The sequence below is a fragment of the Rattus norvegicus genome, chromosome 4, assembly GCF_021556685.1.
Source record: "Rattus norvegicus strain SHRSP/BbbUtx chromosome 4, alternate assembly SHRSP_T2T, whole genome shotgun sequence".
Classification (NCBI taxonomy): Eukaryota; Metazoa; Chordata; class Mammalia; order Rodentia; family Muridae; genus Rattus; species Rattus norvegicus.
Window position 1 is genome coordinate 177,810,815 of NC_141537.1, and position 20,562 is coordinate 177,831,376.

At 47.2% G+C, this 20,562-nt stretch overlaps 1 protein-coding gene across 2 annotated transcripts; it reads left to right on the plus strand.

Moving 5' to 3' along the window:
• The first annotated feature begins 318 nt into the window (after positions 1–318).
• On the plus strand, positions 319–18,683 carry Cmas (cytidine monophosphate N-acetylneuraminic acid synthetase). 2 transcript variants are annotated; one of them, XR_015685599.1, is made up of 8 exons: positions 319–597; positions 7,688–7,830; positions 7,951–8,106; positions 11,194–11,327; positions 13,700–13,794; positions 14,145–14,316; positions 15,102–17,937; positions 18,102–18,683. XR_015685599.1 is itself a non-coding variant. In NM_001009419.1 (8 exon segments), coding segments are annotated over 8 exon segments (1,299 nt in total). In that variant the 5' UTR covers positions 339–343; the 3' UTR covers positions 18,293–18,680.
• Positions 18,684–20,562: the final 1,879 nt, after the last annotated feature.

A 20,562-nucleotide genomic window follows, 5' to 3' on the forward strand; every position in this document is an offset into this window, starting at 1 on the left:
AGGGGAGGAGAAAAAACTGGAGGAAGATGTAGGGGGAGGGAGAAATGGGAAGACGGAAAGAGGCTGGAGGGGAGGGGATGAGTAGAGGAGGACAAATTCTCGTTTATTTAGAAATCTCCAGACATTATTGGGCACTGCACACGGTGCCTCTCAGCCTACGGCTCCTCTAAGCTCACCTGGCCCGCCCGGAGGGCGCGGCGAACTACAACTCCCAGAGTGCCTCGGGGCTGACCGAGCCGTGGGCGTGGCCCGCAGCTGCCACAGCAGGCGGGCGGTACCGAGTGGAGTCGGCGGGGCCGAGCTCCCGGATGTGGAGACGTTGGGGCGGCGGCGTGGGAGGAAGATGGACGCGCTGGAGAAGGGGGCCGCCACGTCGGGGCCCGCCCCGCGCGGACGGCCGTCCCGGGGCCGGCCCCCGAAGCTACAGCGCAGCCGGGGCGCGGGGCGAGGCCTAGAGAAGCCGCCGCACCTGGCAGCGCTGGTGCTGGCCCGCGGCGGCAGCAAAGGCATCCCACTGAAGAACATCAAGCGCCTGGCGGGGGTTCCGCTCATTGGCTGGGTCCTGCGCGCAGCCCTGGACGCGGGTGTCTTCCAGAGGTGCGCATGTGCGGGAGCGGGGCCCGGGTCGGGGGTCGGGGGTCCCAGGCCTGACCCTGGGCCGCCCCTGCTGACGGGCGCCTGTCACCTCTGGGCTTTGCTGACTGCCGGGTGCTGCAAGGCTCGGGAGGCAGCAGGTGCATGAATGGAGTCCAGAGTTGGGGCTCTGCAGCTTAGAGAGTCTTCCCTCACCTTTGAAAAAAAATTCTCTGGCTGTGAGGCTGTGAGTCAGCACAAAGAGGAAATGCTCACTACGTGTGTGCGAGGTATGACTGGCTTATAGGTGTGAATGGCTTTAGCCTACCTCTTGAACTTTGGCCTCACTAACGGGCAGTTTTAACTCAGCATCCTCTTCGCGCTCCCCCCCACCCCCGCCAGATTGATCAGGAGTTACAAGTTGATGCCATTCATCAAAGGAGGGAGATAAAATCCTTTGCCAACAATGAATTTAAATGCCCATGCTAGCTGCAACCTAATTCTACTTGAATGTATTGCTACCTTTTGATGGTTTGGCTTTTAAGATGATTGATCCAGAAGACTATTGATTCCCCATATTATGAAGGGAGATTCTTTTTTTCACCCAACCAACATTGTTTAAAAATGGGATAGCAAAAGGTATAAATGTTTTAGTTTTCTTTGTGTTTTGACCCAAAGGAAGCTCTGGGTGGAGCTAAAGAAACAGCTGGCTTCTGAAAATAACACGTAATAGGAAGTGTGCAAAGGAGAGATAGGGAGTACTGGGGATTTGGTTCAGCTCAGTAAACATTGCTTGAGCCCCACTTTTTGCCACACTTCAAGGAAGCAGCAAGATGATCTGTGCACAGTTATATCCTTTACGGAGCTCACATTTGGTTTTTGTTTGGTTTTGTGTTTTTAAACCTCTCAGAATGCAGACTGCAAAGGAGTGAGAAGTTAATTATGTATAGTCCACGGGGACAAAGTAACATATGTGAAGGGGAGAGAGATTGAAGTCAGTATGACAGAAGATTGAGGACAAATTATTATTTATGAGCCTCCGATACCATGTCAGGAAATGATTGTCAGAATGATAGCACTGGAGATAAAACGTGAGAACACGTACTGTTCTTCCAGAGGACCCAGGTTCAGGTCTCAGCACCATTGTTGGAGAGCTCACCACTGCCTGTAAGTCCAGCACCAGGAGATTAGATACCCTTTTCTCATCTCCACAGGCCTTGCACTGAACACTGACGCAGTCATGCTGTACAGGGTTTAAGTCGGGGGATTGGACACGGGGTACAATTCATGGAGGAGATGGCTCAGTGGACAGAATGCTGGACATGGAAGCCTGAGGGACTGAGTTCTCATTCCCTGAACCCACATAAAATCCAAGCGAGGGACTAGTGCCTCTGTAATTACAGCAAGGCAGGAGGTGGAGAGAGGAGACTCTAGAAACTTATGGGCCAGCCAGTTGGGTGTACCCAGTGAACAATGAGAGATCCCGCCTCAAGCGAGGCGGCAGGTGAGGACCAATGCCTGAGGTTGCTCTCTGACCTCCACACATGTACCAAGGCATTCACAGATGTACTCACATAAACGCACACCACATACACAAAGTGCAATGATTAGGCTTCAGAACAAAAGAAGAATCTTATTCAGCAAATGCTGTCTACCTACTGTGTGACTAGTACTGCTGTTTGAGCCAAGGGTTAGGGCAGCAGCAGGAGCCAGCCCATCCCCCTCTGGAGCCATGGACACTAATAGGAAGAGTGAGGCTTATTGGGCACAAGCCGGCAGGTGGAAGGTGTCACCCCTGTTGCATCTCTCCAGAGGTGGCACTGTAAAGCTCATGCGGGGCAACTCGGGGCTTCTGAGGAGTCGCTTCAGCTCTAGTCACGTGGACACTGGATGGTCCTCTGCTTCCTGGTTGTCTGCTCTTCCGTTCCGACATCCAGGTGTCAGCAGGCATTCCTGATCCTTGGAAACCTGAAGAGAGGTGACTGACAGGCGGTGATGGGATGGATAGCTGTCTTCTGTCAGTTTCCCTTACCCTTCACAAGCAAGGCTTCCCTTAGTGGTCAGTTGTTTGGGGAGTGTGGCAAAAGAGTGAAAAACACACTTGCTAGTCCATGCCAGGGGCTGTATTGTCCAAGTTCCTCTCTGTCTGCGCTTCCTGGCAGCCATGAGGTGGGCGTCTCTGCTACCCTGTGCTCTCCCCACCATGATGCTCTGCCCCACCACAGGCCACAGTGTTCAAGCCAAGCAAGCATGGAAGACCTCAGAAAGTGAGCCAAAATAAATCTTTCCTTATATTGTTCAATGTATTATCCCCACAGCTACCACAGCTAAGCAACATGCAGAGCACACGTGTGGTATCAGATGAGACCCATTATTGTAAGTGCACAAGACGGTATGCTCTGCCACGAGAATCTTGAGTTTCTTGTTTCAGGATAAGCTGTCCCTTTCTGATGTCAAGCAGAGTATGAGATCCATCTGCCTCTACTTTCATGACCATAGTCTTTGTCAGCCTCAGGCCATATCCCTAATTTGGTTCCACCTGAGAAGTCGTAGGACCTACAGTAGAACGGACTATTTGTTGCAGGGAAATCTCGATGGGCTCAGAGACCCCTAAGCCCTCTCTTACAGAATGTACTTAGAAGTCATAGAAACTCTCTCCTCCCTGATAGGACTGCACAGACACATGCCTTTCCTGTTCAGTTGAACTGTGAATCTTCTGCACTGTGACTTCTGTCTCCTCAGCCCCTGTGGAAAGATAAACCACAGTGGGCAACCAGTGCTTGAGCTTGCATTATTGTCCCCAGTCATGAGGACAGGCACTTGTTTCTCGTCCTCTCTATAAGCTGTTCATAAATCCAGATTTATGGTTCTTTGTGTGGACTGACTGAACACCTCTTGGTGCCTCTCCCTTGCCTGCCCAGTCTTTAAAAATGCTTCTGGTTTCTGATTTCAGGAAATGGACTCTAGTCTCTTCCTTATTGCAGGCTGTGGAGGACAGTGTGGCCTTTGTAGCCGTTCCTGTCTGTCTTAAAGTCTGTCTTGGTTTATTTGCAGCACCTGTCAGGTCTGCTCACCTTTACGTTTTAAATTCCTTACCTCATCAGACCCCACTGCCTCCCTGACTCGTCCTAAAGCCATCTCTGTGTTAAGTAGAAAACAATGCCTGTATTAGATCTGTCATCCCCACCTCATGAATCCACTGACAGCCCTCACTGAAGCACCATGAGGAAGACTAATGAACAATCACCAAGTAGATTGTCAGTTAAAAAGAACAGCAAGTCATGACTAGTAGACATTGGAGATTTTGCTAAGAAATTCCTGCTTCGTTTCTTGGAATGTATCGGGTTGGGGAGCCACTGATGAAATAGCTCAGCAGATAAATACACTTGCTACCAAGCCTAAGAATTTGAATTTGATCCCTGGAATCCACACAGTGGAAGGATAGAAAAGACTCCTCCACACACAGAGGCATTTGTATGCCTCTCATACCTGCATACCACATACATAAAGTGAAAAAAATGTAGGTTCACCTATACAAAATCCCACTAAGAGTGATGCAGTCATCAGCCTGTCTGTAGTGTCCTCCATCTGTAGAGGTCATGAGCCCTTGCTGGTCTTGTGTTTCTTTGAGCTGCCCTCAGTACCTGTATTCACAACAGCCACTAGGAGGAATAAACCTCTTCCATGGGCCAGCATCGTGAGCTGTCCAGCTCTACCCTCTAACCTGTCTCTGGACCCACTCTGTTTCTGGTGGTCCCTGCAGTGAGCGCCCTCTATGAGGACCTGTCAAGATTAAGCCAGTAAGAGACAGTGCCAGCCAGCACTGCTTCCCTCAGTCACTGCTGACCCACTCTGCAGAAGTCCAGTTTGGAGGCAGCATTGTGGGGCGGTAAGGGTGTAGACCCAGCCATACCAGCACCCTCCCCTTTGTAACCCAGCATCTCCATGTACAGGGCGGACTTGAGCATACACTTCAGAGGAGAGTTTGTTGAGGATTAAGGGAGATAGTGTGCCCTTGGCGCTGATGTTAACTGGCAGTGTCCTTGTATCCAATGCGCTTAGAGCAGTCTGCCTCTTCTCCTGGGGCATGTTCCCTTGGAGAACATGCTTATAAATGGAGAATTAGCAATCCTGAAAATGCCTTTCCTTTGACTTTGGACGGTTAATGGAAATGTGTTTTCATTCTGTCTTGCAGCTTTTAGCAGACTTTTTCTAGACAGGACCACACAGTATGTATTGCCAGTTTTGCAAGCCAGATGGTCTCTGTTGTAATTTCTCAGTTTTGAGCCTGTATGTTATAAAAGTGGTCATGGCAGTACATGAATGAAGGAATGTGGCCGTATACCAGCACATTACACAGTCTGAGGGGGAAACACTGTCCTACTCATTCTGGTAAGCAGTGTGTCTTAGATCTTCAATCAAAATGTATACATTGAGATTGAACTGGCTTCGTAGGAGCCCTAGGGGACTTTACAGCATCCTCCCTGCCTGCAGCTCTTGCTTCTCTTCCTTCAGCAAACACGTAGGTGGGGAGGAGATGGTGGAAGTGTGTGGTGGCCTGACATGTGCTTTTCAAGACTGGGACTGAGGTGGTTTTACTCAGAGGGTGGGGTATCAAGGAGGGCAGAGTTTTCAGCCTGCACATGATAGAAGTTAGCAGAGCTTTCCCAGATTGCTAACCTCTCCTAAGACAGTCGTTCAAAATCTGGCTGGTGAGCATATTCGTTAGAAATTGCTCCTCGAGCTTGGAAGACTTGATATTCAACCATGCGTCTGCATGATGTGAGCAGATCTGAGGACAAGTTGATCTTTGACCCTTGTGTAACAGTGGTGAGAATTCGTGCATTTTAGTTTCATTTCTAAGCCCCAGGTTTATGATTGGTAAGGGGCCTCTGTTCTGTTATCATCCCTGAATTGACACTTTGTGGTTCAAAATAATTGTCACAGGCACCATGGCTGATACTGTGTGTGTTGAGTTAGGTAGAGCACCAGTGATTCCAGGTTAAAGCCACTGACATTTACTTCCTGGAGTTGTTTTTAGGTCTGTTCATTCCCAGTCATACTTTCACTTACCCATTCTGTCTAAAGCCCCTCAACCAAAGAAAGGTCTGTCCACCTGGCCCCCTGTTTAAAGTGTGTTGTCACATGTTACAACAAGAACTGAAAAGGGTGTGGAGGAAGGTAAAGCGTTAGAAGGAGCGTGGGTACTGAATTGATTCTCACGTCTCTCCCTGACTGCTTAGCAGGATTTACCACATTGTATGGGCCTGTCTCTACTGAAAGGTCAAAAGTGTGAGGAACCAGATTGTCCTGTCAGCTGTCATACCCCAGGGTCCAGAGGAGTGCCTGGGACGGATAGACCTCAGCAAACACTTCTGGGATGAAGGAATGAGAGAAGGAAGGGGGAACAAGCAGGCAGGCTTTTTAATTTATCTTGCAAACATTTTAAACCAATCCCTGCAGCTTGCATTAGTGCCTCATCACCCAGTTCTTGAGTGTAAATGCCAGGAGACGTGTGCCTGCCCTTCACTTCATTTTTCTGTGTTCTCCTTATCCTTCCTTCACCTGTGTTTTCAAAACTCAGCTCAGTCATTTCATTAGCATCAGTGTTCCACTGGGGTGGGGGAAATCTGTCACCAAACTACAGCACAAAAGAAGTCATGGGCACATTTGCTTTGTACCATGTGATGTGAGTCAGCACTGGGAGACTTGGCCATTAACATGTGATCACCTTGTTTACCAGGCTTCCTTTGAGGAAAAACAAAGGCAATGTGGGCTTACTGACTTTATCCTTGGATTTAAATCCTCAGTTATATGTCTTAATGTAGGTGGTGGTGGGGTGTGTGTGTATGTATGTAAGGTGTGTGGGCAGGCCAGAGGAGGGTGTCAAGTGTCCTATTGTATCTCTCTCCACCTTATTCCATGAGGCAGGGCGTCTCACTGAGGCTGGCAGACACCAACCACCAGCCATCCTCCTGTTTCTCTCAGAATTTTGTACACCGTGCAGCCGCGTTAGGCTTTTTCGCATGGGGACTATCGGTTTGAACCCATATTGCCTAGCAAGCGTACTCACCCATAGAATCATCTTTCCAGCCCTTAAAGCCTCTTCCAGAAATGCTGAAGGGAATATATGAACTTAAGAAATGAAATCTAGACGTTAGAAATGTCCCTTTCTTAAGTGATCTTGGAAGTAGAGCATGCGTGTTCTTTTTTCTCAGTAAATGCTGAATGAATGGGACAGAAAGAAAAGAGTACATGTGTGTGACAGTCCAAATCTTGAAATATCTCATACTATCATTATTAAAACATTTTGGTCCACATAACATTTATGTCTTTTATTTCTAGACATGAGAGTTTGTGAAAATTCAGAAAAGGGACCTTCAGTAGAAACTAGTTTGTCCCCACAGAGAAGCACCTTGCTCTGTGTCTCGGGCTGACAGAATGCATGGGCAGCTGTGCTGTAGTGCTTGGAGGTAGGCAGTCCCTGGCCAGTGCAGTCAGGGTTTCTGCCATCAGAGGTCAGTGCTCAGGTGTCCACATGCCCACTGTTTTAATTTTCTGGTCATGTGAACCCTAATCTAGATATTGAGTCTCTTCTAAGCTTAAAACTATTTCAGTTAGGCCAAGGCCAGTGTACTTTTACACACGTATTAGTGTTAGGTGTGTGATATTTTGGGTTTAAATTGGCAAATCACCTTCGGCTTGCTTTAGATTTGACTTCTAATGATGTTTTAACTTAGTCTGTAGCTATCTTACAAATACTGAGTTCATTTTTCCTCGTTTATAGAATTGGAATTTTGAACTTAAACAACATGTTTTTGTATTGCTTTTTTTTTTTTTTTTTTGCATTGTTTTGGATCTTGTTTGCTTTGCTTTTGAGGGGTTTTGAAACAAAGTCTATGTGGCACTAGCTGGCCTGAGACTCAGGAACTTCACCCCACCCTGCTTCCTGAGCCGTGAGGGTCCCGGCACAAGCCACGATGCCTAGATTAATGTTGCTGTGCTTCTGCAAAAACTTTTTCAACGTCAGGTTGTGTGCATTGGTGTGGAGCTCTGCCTGACTGTGGGCAGTCTTGGTGACTGTTATCTAACTCTCATTTCACTGTCCAAACAGTGTGTGGGTTTCAACAGACCATGATGAAATTGAGAACGTGGCCAAACAGTTTGGTGCCCAGGTTCACCGAAGAAGTTCTGAAACGTCCAAAGACAGCTCTACCTCACTAGACGCCATCGTAGAATTCCTGAACTATCACAATGGTATGAGTTTGACTGCTCAGTTCAAATTGTACCAACACAGCCTTGTGTGAACATTTCATGAGATCTAATACTGCATGATTACCAGGATGGTGCTTGACCCTTCCCTCTGTGTTTCTTCAGAGGTTGACATTGTGGGAAATATCCAAGCTACATCTCCATGTTTACATCCCACGGACCTCCAGAAAGTTGCAGAAATGATCCGAGAAGAAGGATATGACTCTGTCTTCTCCGTTGTGAGGCGCCATCAGTTTCGATGGAGTGAAATTCAGAAAGGAGGTAACCAACTCATTGTACTAAAAGTCAAGCTTTCTTTTGTTTTGTTAGCATAAACATTGTTAGCAGAAGGAGAGCTAAGGAACAGTAAGGAGCAGTGCTTGGAGCACTGCTGCAGTGACAGGATATTCCAGCCTAGATCTTGTTATAAAGCAGAATGGTAAAAATTAAAGCAGTTCATTCTCCACTCTTCAGACATTCTAGCCTGTGTTTCTGTTAGCTTGTGAAGCAGACACGCTGGTTTGCAGAGCAGAAACTTTGTGTTTGCCCTTGGGCTGTTAGGGGAGCTCCAGGCAGATCATACCAGACCCTCCCCAGGGAAATGCTGAACTTAGAGTGAGTGTTGGGGTGCTGTGCTAGTTAAATTAATTCAGCGAGTATTTCGGGGAAAGAGACGACAGGTTCCTAAGTATTGCCATACATCCGAAAGGAGCTGAGAGTGACTGAGTAAACACCTCCCAGCACCCGGAGTGACTGCTGGGGATAGCACTGCCATCTCTTCACATGCTGGGACCCTTTGGAGCCCCTGGGAAGGAAGCAGGATGCTGCAGGTGGGTGGCATCTAAACCAGGCTGGCATTTCTTAGGCTCTGTTATGTTCCTTGTGTATAAAGTAACAGCAGCTGTGTCAGTTGTGTACTCAGCACATCAGGTTTTCTGTGATGTTGTCTACACTTGTTACAGTAGACGTGCCTGTCCGACATGCTTACATGAGATGTGCCTAGCACCACTCATGCTGGAAGTGCTGACCATGCAAATTCAGGTGTCAGAACTAGAGATCCACACTGCAGGGGAGTGCCGAGCTGGCTTGGCAAGTAAGGCATTCACAATAGCCTGCGATTCTGAGCCCAAACCGTGTAAAAGAAGGTTAGACATGACAGCCTTCCACAGGCCCCGCACTTGGTAGACAGACAAGGGAATCCTGGGAGAAGTTGACTGGCTAGAGTCATCAGTCTGCAAGCTCTAGGTTCGAATGAGAGACCCCGCTACACAAAATAAACTACAGAAAGATAGAGGAGAATGCCTGAGGCAAATGTCAGACCTGCACCCTTATACACCGCACGCACACACACACACACACACACACACACACACACACACACACACTCTCTCTCTCTTACATGTGTCACCATCAGACCTGTGTACACATCACATAGAAGGAAAAAGCACACACCATGTTCCTGCAGTTTAAAGTGAATTTGGGGGGCGCAGTATCTTGTTAATAATCTTATATTTACAACATGGTAATTGCTTTCTTGTGGCATTTAAGACTGGTTTCTGAAGCATGACAGTGCCTTCTGTCGTCTGTGTTTTTCTCAGTGATAACCAGCCACCATCTCCATGATGATTGACTTTCTAAGTCTAGCTGCCGTCTTCCCTGCTGCTCCTAAGAGTCTGCTTCCTCGTCCCCACAGCATGTGTGGCTCTGCTTTCCTTAGTTCCCTGCAGTAGGCTGGAGGTGTTGGTCGTGTGCACTACCCCTGAGATGTTTCCTGCACATTTTCTTTGTCTTCTTTCTGGAGCCCATGCTAAGTTAGTTTTTAGTTTCTGGCTTGTATTTCTCTGTTGACTCTGCTCTCTTTATTTCTCTGCTCAGTTTTGAGCCATCAGTCAATCCCAGCTGGCGTGTTAGAGGGAATTAACTATCTCCTCGGCCAGTTCAGCTGTTGGATTATTGAGTTTTTCCCAGTCTGCATATCTGAGTGCTTCCCTTCCCTGTTGAAACGCCCCCGAGCCTGTCTCTTTAATGCCTTTAGCATATCTATGGCAGTTATTGGAAAATTCAAGGTGCAAATTCTAGCATTTCTGTACCTCTCTCTGAGTCCTTTCTCCTACCATTGATCCTCTTGAATGTGCTTTTATATTTCTCTTTCTCTGAGTGTCTCATAGACATTGGAGTCCACATTTCCTCCAGAGAGCACGCTCCTTCTCTGCAAGGCACAGGATCAAGGGGCTGATGATGGTGCTGCAGTTGTCAAACTCACTAGACTGTAGTTCCAGTCTGCTGCCCAGTGCAGGTGCACACTACAGGAAAGTCTTGTAGGCACAGTTGGCTACATAGACAGGGCAGCTACCATAGACAGTGCAGGAGAGTTAACCCATTGTTCTGTAAAGACAGGAGACACCAGCACATGGCGCTGTCAGGAAGGGACAGAAGATGCCAGTCCCATGTTCCTGTAAGGCTCTTGCCTGGTCTTCCAGCCTGTCCCCTGCACAGGGAAACTGGTGTCATAGTTGTTTCCTAAGCCTGAGAGTCTGTAACCACGTCCATCAGTTGGAGTTGTTCCTCAGGTTGGAGTTGCACTCAGCACAGTCTCTCTGCTTGGGCAAGTGCGAGCTTGCTCACCACCCTCATGCTCCCTAATGTGTTTCCCATGAGGAGGGCTGGTCCTGGTCCGTCTTGTTGAACCCCTGGATTTTTAGCTGCCTGTCAACACACAGTGTGCGCATATATAAGGCTTTGAGTTCAGGTCTCAGCATAATACTGGGCCTGGTGACACATGGCTGTCATGTTATCCCATCACTCAGGAGATGGGACAAGGAACATCAGAAGTTTAAGTCATATCAGCTAAACAGGAAATTTGAGGCCAGCCTGGGTTACATGAAACTCTTACCAAAAAAAAAAAAAAAAAAAAAAAAAAAAAAAAAAAAAACCTTCAGTGATTTAATGAGAAAGTTTAGTTTTCTGTGACAATTCTGTGAAAGCACTTTCTTAGGTAAATACACACACACTAGTTCTGCAGCGGGAGATAATGAGAAATAGACTAAGGAGGAGGTTAAATACTGAGTGGTACTTGACAGGCCCAGTGCGAGGAAGCTATTTAAAAGTTGCTTGCCTGCCCTCCAAAACCACCGAGCCTGTGTAAATCCTGAACCCAGAGTTTCTCTGAATTCCTTCATGAAATAAATACCTTTCTGATATTAAGCCTTTAAAGGGAGAGACAAATCATTAGGAGTGCTCACGTTGTCCTTGACAGTAATGTCTTTGGTTATTTAGATACGATGTCTGCGTTCTGAGGGGTGGTTTGTGCTTTAACGGAGTGAGCAGCGTCTGTTGGAGTAACGTAACTACTGTAGCCTTTGCTTTCAGTTCGTGAAGTGACCGAGCCTCTCAACCTGAACCCAGCTAAGCGGCCTCGTCGACAGGACTGGGATGGAGAGCTGTACGAAAACGGCTCGTTCTACTTTGCTAAGAGACACTTGATAGAGATGGGCTACTTACAGGTTTGTGTCTCGTTTTCTAACTCTTCAAACCCTCCCGTGTTGTGCTCTGGAGCTCTGGAAGAGAAGGTTGGCTATCCCATTCCCTGAGGAGAAGCGGGCTTATCGTCTGATGTTGTCCTGCAGCGTTCCCTCCAAGGTGGTCTTGGGATTCCCAGGAACTGTCTGTAGACTCTGTCCAGTTGAGCATTGAGATAAAAGTGGGACTCGGGCTGAGAGCTGATGGCATCCTGTGTTTGCATTAGCTAATCAGTTGTGTGCAGGCCATATTAGGTCACAGTTAGATTGGCTGTGTAGTTAAATCATTTCTACTACTTTACAAACAGAAGACAGCCAGTTCAGCAGATCTGAGAGAGCATCAGCCCACCTGGTTTCTCAAAGGCCAAACTCTCTCTCTGGGTCACCTTGGCTGTCTCATTTTCGAGAGGATTGGCAGTCATGGCAATTGTATGCTTGAAAACTGGCTCGTTTTCACTATAGATGGCAGTGGGCTGTGGGAACCACTCCATGGGTACCACAGCAGCCTGCACAGAAGGAACAACTGCGGCTCTGAAAGTGAAATCATGAGGAGCTGGCTGGGGACTCAGGAACACTGACCCCTCTTCCAGAGGACCCAGGTTCAAATCCCATTACCCATATGGCAGCTTGGAGCCATTGGTGACTGCAGTTCCAGCAGATTCAGTGCCCTCTTTCTGGCCTTCTTGTGCACAAGACGTGAATGCAAGCTAAACACATTGTATATACATGCAAATAAATAAACTTTTAAAAATGAAAACAATTAGGACAGAGACAATACTGCCAAAATTGAGGTGACCCTCTATTTTACAAAAAAGGGGGTAGGGAACAGGTTGGGGAACATGGATAGAAGGAGCCGGGTCGGGTAGAGGGGAGAGCAGGGGAGAAGGCTCTGGGTAAAGCACTTGTACACAGCTATGAAGACTGAAGTTCAGATCCCCAGAAGCCACCAACTGCCTAGGACATGGTCCTGCCTGAAGTACCAGTTCCTAAAAGGGAGACCAGGTTTCCCCTGACCCTTGGCTAGTGGTGTGGTCTGTCCCCATGAGTAAGGTGGAAAGTGATTGAGGGAGACTCCCAATGCCAGTCTGAGGCCTTCACATGTGTACAAGCACACAGTCATGTACGCCTACACATGTGTATCCACACATGGAAACATCATGCAGTGAAGACTATTTACTAGTTTCAGTTGCCAACACCAAAAGAAAAACCTCTCTACTCTGAAATTTCTCCTGTGACTCATGTTCTGAAAACAAAGGATTTTCTTCCTAGTCTTTAGGCCAGCACACAGGCAAACAGAAGTTTGACCATTCAGTTTCATTCTAGAGTTAAGGAAGGCTAGATCGATATCCCCCACTCACACACACACACACACACACACACACACACACACACACACACACACAAGCACACCATCCCTAGTTCTTTTCTAAGGACACCTGTGATCTAGCCCTTCCCTAATTTGTAGATAAAAATTATGTTTCTCGTTGTAACAAGATTTGTGAAAATAGTTTTTAATTTTCATTCTCTCATATATTACATCCTGACTGCAGTTTCCCCTCCCTCCCCTGCCCTACCTCCCCTCTCCCCTCTCCCCTCCCTACCAGATCCACTTCTCCATTTCCCTTCAGAAAAGAACAGACCTCCCAGAGGTTATCACCAACCATGGCATAACAACCTATGGTAAGATTAGGTACATACCTCATTTCAAGGATGGACAGGACAACCCATTAGGAAGAATGGTCCCAGAAGCAATCAACAGGGTCAGAGACAGCCCCACTCCCACTGTAAGGAACCACGCAGCGACCAAGCCACACAACCATAGCAAACATGCAGAGGACCTAGGGTGAAAACCGTTTGTAAAAATAAGTTTTCTGATAATTGATCTGTTCATTGAAACAACTCAGAGGAAACATCACTCTTTTGCCCTGTGCCCTAGAATCTGCCTCAGCCTAGACCTTCACTAGGGGACCTGAGACAGTCTGTACAAAGGTGCTGTAGGTGGCTATTCCAGCCCTGGCCTGGTGCTGCTGTCGGGGGACAGTAGGAAACTTGTCATCTGGCAGAGGAAAAGCAGCACATGTCAGGGTCCCAGAAAGCTGCTGCAGTCAGAGTGCTGGAGGGAGAATGTCTTTTCTGCCCAGTTCACCTTAAAACAGATCTGTTTAAAGGAACGCAGGGAGCCTGCACAGTACACAGAATTCAAAACTCATTTGCTTGGCTTGAAGTCTCTTTCTAGAATAATCATTTTGGTGTGTTGCTGGTTTACTGTAGTCTTTGTTTTCTCAATGTAACCCCAGATCCAAGCTGCATACACATGAGTGAATATCAGTGACACACAGCATTTCTGTTGTCTTTAGGGTGGGAAAATGGCATATTATGAAATGCGAGCTGAGCACAGTGTGGACATAGACGTGGACATCGATTGGCCGATCGCAGAGCAAAGAGTTCTGAGGTAAAGGAAGGGGAAAGCCTGAGGTAGCCGTGGACCGGAGCCCAGGTCTATCTTTAGCATGTTTAACTGGCCTTCTAGACATTGATTGGAGACAGTCTGCACGCGGTTTCCTTGAATGGGGAAGGTGTGTATATGAATCACGTGCAGTGACTTACCCGCTAAGCAGGGGGGTCAGTCTGGCTAAGCAGTGCTGCTTATAGGAGCTCTCGCACTGTCTGCAGAGTGTGCGGTGAACTGACTGAAGAGGACATCTGCATGAGCCAGGCCCTGCTCTCCTCTGCTGCCCGTAGCCGGGGAGCACGTTGGGACTGGTGAATTTGTGCTCACCATTCTGTCTCGGTTTCTTTTAGATTTGGCTATTTTGGGAAAGAGAAGCTGAAGGAGATAAAGCTTTTGGTGTGTAATATTGATGGATGTCTCACCAATGGTCACATTTACGTATCAGGAGACCAAAAAGAAATAATATCTTACGATGTGAAAGACGCTATTGGCATAAGTTTACTAAAGAAAAGTGGCATTGAGGTACGTGCTCCTTCGTGCAGTGGTGCCTGAGGTTCTGAGTCAGAGCACACTCAGTAATTACGAGATTCAGAGTTTCACTATTCACACAGAGTTTTTGAAGTATTGCTTGGTATATCCCTAGAGGACTCTTGACACTTGAAAGATGAAATTAGGCTTTTTTTAGCCATTAATATTTCATACTTGGTCATATTTTAAACGCAATTGTTCATTTTCTGTAGGACCTTAAACCAGAACAAATTCCTTAATTAGTGTTGGCAACTAGAAAGGAGCAAGCACCATGTAGACTTTTGAAGTATGGCTTATTTATATAAATGAAAGTATTAGTTCAGAATAATGTAATATGTAAATATATTTCTCTTAAAAGGAAGGTTATGCCAGGCCTGGTGGCACAGACCTGAAACCCCAGCTACTAGGGATCATGAGTTCAAGGACTGACTGTAACTCAACAATACCTTGTCTGAAGTAAAACATGGAAAGGAGGCTGGGCTGCAACTCAGATAGAACACCTGCTTAGCATGTGTGCATGATACCACGATTCAGGCCACAGTGTGGGAAGGAAAGAAGTAATTACAGTCATTAGAAATCTTGAGTGTGCGATGCTCTGAACAGTTGACTGGCAGGGAGCAGGCTGTATGTCACTGCCATAGCTGGTGGAAGTGAAGCAGGCTTTTTTTCCAGCTGATTTCCCTTCGGTGGTGAGGGGACCACTCATTTGTGACTTGAGTCTTCACAGCTTGATTCATTATCAAGGCTCTCACCTCCTAATGGCCCCACTTCTTTTTCAGGTGAGGCTCATCTCAGAAAGGGCCTGCTCCAAGCAGACGCTCTCCGCCTTAAAGCTGGACTGTAAAACGGAAGTCAGTGTGTCAGACAAGCTGGCCATCGTGGATGAGTGGAGGAAGGAGATGGGCCTGTGCTGGAAAGAAGTGGCCTATCTCGGTGGGTCATCTGAGGGTCTGTTTCCCCATCAGAAATAACCAAGAGTACGGTACTGTGGGGCTGTTACAGAGACTGCAGTCTAGACAAAGGGCTAGCACTTTCTGATACACAAGAAGACTTTTTTACTATTTGCTTCTTAACCTACAAATTTTAAGGAAGAAATTGGGGGAATGTGCCACTGATGGAGAGAAAAAGAGCCCACCTACTATCCTGCACAGCAGTGCGTGCACACAAGTGAACACTAGATAGCCAGCCACTAAGGACTGTGCTGACATCTGTGTTTATTGGCATGTTCAGAGCTGTGCGAGAGTTTCAAGTTAGTGCTAAGCAGATGTGCTTAGCTGATCCCTGCTGTATGCATGGGGGAACTAGTTGCTAGAACCATAGCATCAAGCCTCTAGGGCTGACAGCCTGGTGATGCCAGCGTTGTAAGCATTAAGAAGAGCAAGTCTCTGAGGTGCACAGTGACTACATACAGATTGTGCATGAGTAGACACGGGCAGGTGACACCAGCCTCAGGAAGCTCATGCGGGCGAACCTGTGTTCTTGAGGTGCTGGAATAGCTGTGGGGCCAACTGTAGAAAACAATCCAATAGCATGTTTGTAATAGAAAGCACCACCCATGACATACATAGGATCCCTGATGTACCCATTATCCATGAGGCTCAAGGAAGCTTCCACATGACTGACTTTGCATATTCATAATTCAAGAGTGAACCAAACTAACATTAGAAAGAAAAACAGAAGGCTTCACATCCTCCAGAATCTGTCATTTATGTAGACCTAGGCCGAGAATCCGACTTCAGAAGGCATTGGCAAAGGAACAGTGATAACCATCCTGATTGTACTGTTGTTTGCATTAAAGAAAGTGCTGCTGTGGTGAATATGTACGGCTTACACACCCCAACATACACACTCACGCTCACACACGCTTATACACTCACGCTCACACACACACACTCACACACACACACATACACACTCACATACAGAAGTAAATGTTTACTTCAGAATGCAAGCTCTGTTTCAAAAGGCACACAAATGTATAAAAATACATCCCAGACCTGGAAAAATGGTTCACTACTTGAGAGCACTGGCTGTTCTTAGAGAACTCGAGTTTGATTTCCAGCACACACAGCAGTTCGTAACCAGCTATAACTCCATCCAGGGGATCCACCGCCCTCTCCCGGCCTCCAGAGGCACTGCATACACATGGCACAGAGACACACATGCTGGTAAAGCACATACGTAATACGAATCTTAAAAGATTCTTTAACATCTTAGTACCGTGCCGGGCATGGTGGTGTGGGCTCACAGGCTCAGCATGCAGAGGCAGGAGGATTGCAGGTTCAAGCCTGCATCTCAGTAACTCTCATAAGGAAAATTTAAATTTAGAGAGTATCTCAGTCAGGGTGTCAGTGAGCAGACACCATGACCAAGGCAACTCTTATAAGGACAACATTTAATTGGGTCTGGCTTACAGGTTCAGTCCATTATCATCAAGACGGGAGCATGACAGCGTCCAGGCAGGCCTGGTGCAGGAGGAACTGAGTTCTACAGCTTCACCTGAAGAAAACCAGGAACAAACTGAGCATCCTCAGGCAGTCAGGAGGAGGGTCTCCATGCCCACCGCACAGTGACACACCTTCTAATGGTGCTGCTTCCTGGGCCAAGCATATGCAAACAGAGAGGATTACATAGAGTAATGCTGGTGTTACTTTTCAGTGGAAACCATCCAGTTTAGTACATTGAGCTACAGGAAAACATTTCTGTGGGTGGACACCAAGCACATGGCAGGCAGCATTTTCTCTGTTAGCTGGTAGTCGTATCCAGAATGGTGACTGTCTCACTGGTGGCTTCATGTTTCTTCTTAAGGAGGTGTTGGACAAGACAGGCAGTGGCATTTGTTAATGTCATTTAGTATTTATTTCAGTGTGACAGCTCTCCTACACATAGTGTATGACATAGATGCCAGAGAGCTGTTGTAGCTGAAGGGGAAGGGTCTTCACTTAGCAAACACACTGTGTGGACTTGGCTACTGGTTTTTAAAATCTCAGAATGAAAAAGTTCAAAAGGGCTTGGAGAGGTGGCTTCAGACCTGAGTCTGAAGAGCCAGCAAGATGGCCCAGTGGATAAAGGCATTTGCTATAAGGCCTGACAACTTGAGTTCAACCCTAGGACCATGTGGTAGAAGGAGAGAACCAGCTCCCACAAGTTGTTCCCTGCCTTCCGTGTGCACACACACTAAGTACAGGAGTAAGAGTGACTGAGAGAGCCATCTGACACAGATCCCGGACTCCATGCACATGTGTTCCTACACACAAAACAAGTTTTGAGATGGTTGGTGATATTTGACCATACTCAGTTATTAAATTATTTTAAGGAATAATGAGTTTAATAATTATATCTTTTATTAGATATAAATGCTTAAAAGTTTGGAATAAAGGCCAGGATGTGGTGGCACACACCTTTAATCCCAGCACTCTGGAGGCAGAGACAGATCTGTCTGGGAATTTCCTTCACTTTCTACCTCCAAGAAAACTGGAGTATAGGGCATAGAGAGAAGCAGTGATTAAGTAACCTGAAGCTGATAATTACTTGGCATGACAACGTGGACCCTTACACATATCTGCTGTTTCACTCAAGAAGGCTCCAGAGCGTCAGATCCCTACACTATACACAGTAGGTAAAGGGTATCCTCCATTCTCACTTGTACTTAAAGGTGCTTTGTTCTGTGTGGTTGTTAGTGTTCCTGCGGACATAACTGCTACTTATCGGTTGTGGTGTGCATCGTTGTGCTGGAACGTTCTGTGTCTCTCATTGAGTGGCTTCTGTCTCACTCACAGGCAATGAGGTGTCCGATGAGGAGTGTCTGAAGAGAGCGGGCCTGAGCGCCGTGCCTGCTGACGCCTGCTCCAGGGCCCAAAAGGCTGTGGGCTACATCTGCAAATGCAACGGGGGCCGTGGAGCCATCCGGGAGTTTGCAGAACACATTTTCCTCCTGTTAGAAAAGGTTAATAACTCATGCCAAAAATAGAAGTGGTTGTAGTGTGGGGGAAGGGAGAACGAAGCCTTTTCCAGCCACTTTGCTTTGTTTTTGATCAAGTCTCGAAGTGTAATCTGCTGCGAGTGATCAGATCTGTAAGATACCTTACTCTTCTCAAAGCTGAGTTTTTTCAAATCATTGTTCCAGAATCCACGACATAATTATGTCTGCTTTCCTCTTGATGCAAGGTAATTTACTGAGGGACCGACCGAGTCTTTCTCGGACCTCTAGCGAATACAAGTCAGACATCATAAACAATCAACTTTGTATTGTGCCCTGTCAAACTGTGTTTGTGTGGTGTTAATGATACTGGGATTTTATTTATTTAAGGCAGTGTGTCTGGTAAGACACACCTGTGTTAATAAACTTACAGTTCACAGACTGGCTGAAGTTTCTATCCTGTAGAAGACACTTCCTAGGCATTTCCTCTAAGCACTAGCTGTATAGATTCAGAAACAAAAGACTGGACACCAAGTATGAAACATGGTGACTGCTTTGTATGTGCCCAGAGAACACACACGGGCCAGGTACTGGGACTTCTGTGACCAGTGCAGGTTGTCCCCACTGGACCCCGAGAGCGAGGCATCAGCTCGTAAATATAGACACTTAACAATAGGAAGTGTGGCTTTCAGAACCTTTACAACTCTTTCCACCATTAAAAAGGAAATGCTAGTGCTGACTAGTAGGTCCCTCATGCCACTGTAGCCAGCAGTTCTGTCACCATGGATCTGAGGTTCTGAGTTGTCCCTGGAAGGCAGGCACAGGTTAGAGGAAGAGACAGGTGGCTTTGTCTTCTTTTCTTTGCCTCTTGTCCTGACTTTGCTCTTGACTTCCTGAGTGTGCCATTGTGTGTCCCCCAAGGTTCTCATCCCAGGTTTCACCTCAGCACAGGCAGCTCTAACTACCGGCCCTAGTCTGAAGGCGAGCCCTGCTTATATCACAGGACAGTGGATGTAACAAGCCGGAGCACTGGACTTAGTCTGTGAACTCGAAGACACAGGACATTATGATGGCCTCGGGACTGTGTTGGCACATGCCTAGCACTCGCTCAGGAGCCTGGGACAAAAGGCTCTGGAGTTCAGTGCCATGCACACTGTTCCAAATACTTTAAAGCGAGTTAGACTAGCTTTCCTCAGTTTCTCCTCTGTTCACACAGCAAGGTTGGAGTCCGATGCTGCCATCCTCACACCCGTTCAGGTTGTGAGTGGTTTTTTTGGGTCCTTTGTTCACATGTTTGATGTTATCTTTTACAGAATCTTCTAGGGGCTCCATCCATGCAGACCACAGAAAACAGCCACTTCAGGTCAAACACTGTCTAGCCACAACCTAATATTTTCATCCCACTTCCAATTACTGTGGATTTCCCCAGTTAGTCAAGGTTTTGTGTTATTTCCTAACAGGGCCCATGTTTAGCCTATTGTCAAATCTCACCCATATCAGCATGAACTGTTCTTTCCTCAGAAACATTCTCCCTCGGGAGCTACTGTGTGAGGAAACAAAGTATCCTAGGGCCCTTGTTCCAGTCACCCAAACTGTACAGGGCAAGAGTGCAGTTTCACTGTAGAAACTAGTTCTTACTTTCCACTGACAGAAACCCTGACCTGGACGGTGCTGGTTGTTCAGCTGTGACAGCAGGAGCTGGCAGATCACCACCAGCATCCTCCAACAGAAAGTGGCCAAGCACTGTTAGCGACACTTTTGGAGGTTGTCCGGAGAGCCTCAACCTTCCCAAAGCAGTTGCAGCCAGATACAATGGAGAGGCACTTTAGTGGTATCTGATAGGGGTAGGAGTGGGCTATAGAGTGAGAAACACTTGGGGGTCGCTAGCAGGGATGCTAGCAGGCTTTAACAGGATCTCAGGATCCAAGCAAGAGAATCTCTATGACCATAGGCAGAGGGGGAAGAGAGCTACTGGGAACCCCTTCCTTACTCCTCAGACTACAGGACAATGTGAAGGAAGGCCCTTGCCCCTCAGCTCTGGAGAATCCATTATAAACAGCAAAGAAGGTATCAAGGGCGCAGGCTGGGAACACCACAGGAGCCAGAGCCAGAGCCATGGGAAGGAGTCCTAGGGGAGGATTGGGCAACTTAGAGTGATCATTTAAAATGCCCCAACCTCTGCTCACACATCATAAGCTCACCAAGGCTCCAGGAAAGTAAGTGAAGTGATTGCCTTGCCCTGACACACACACACACACACACACACACACACACACACACACACACACACAATCTGCAAGACAGGCTTTCTCTTGGGAGAA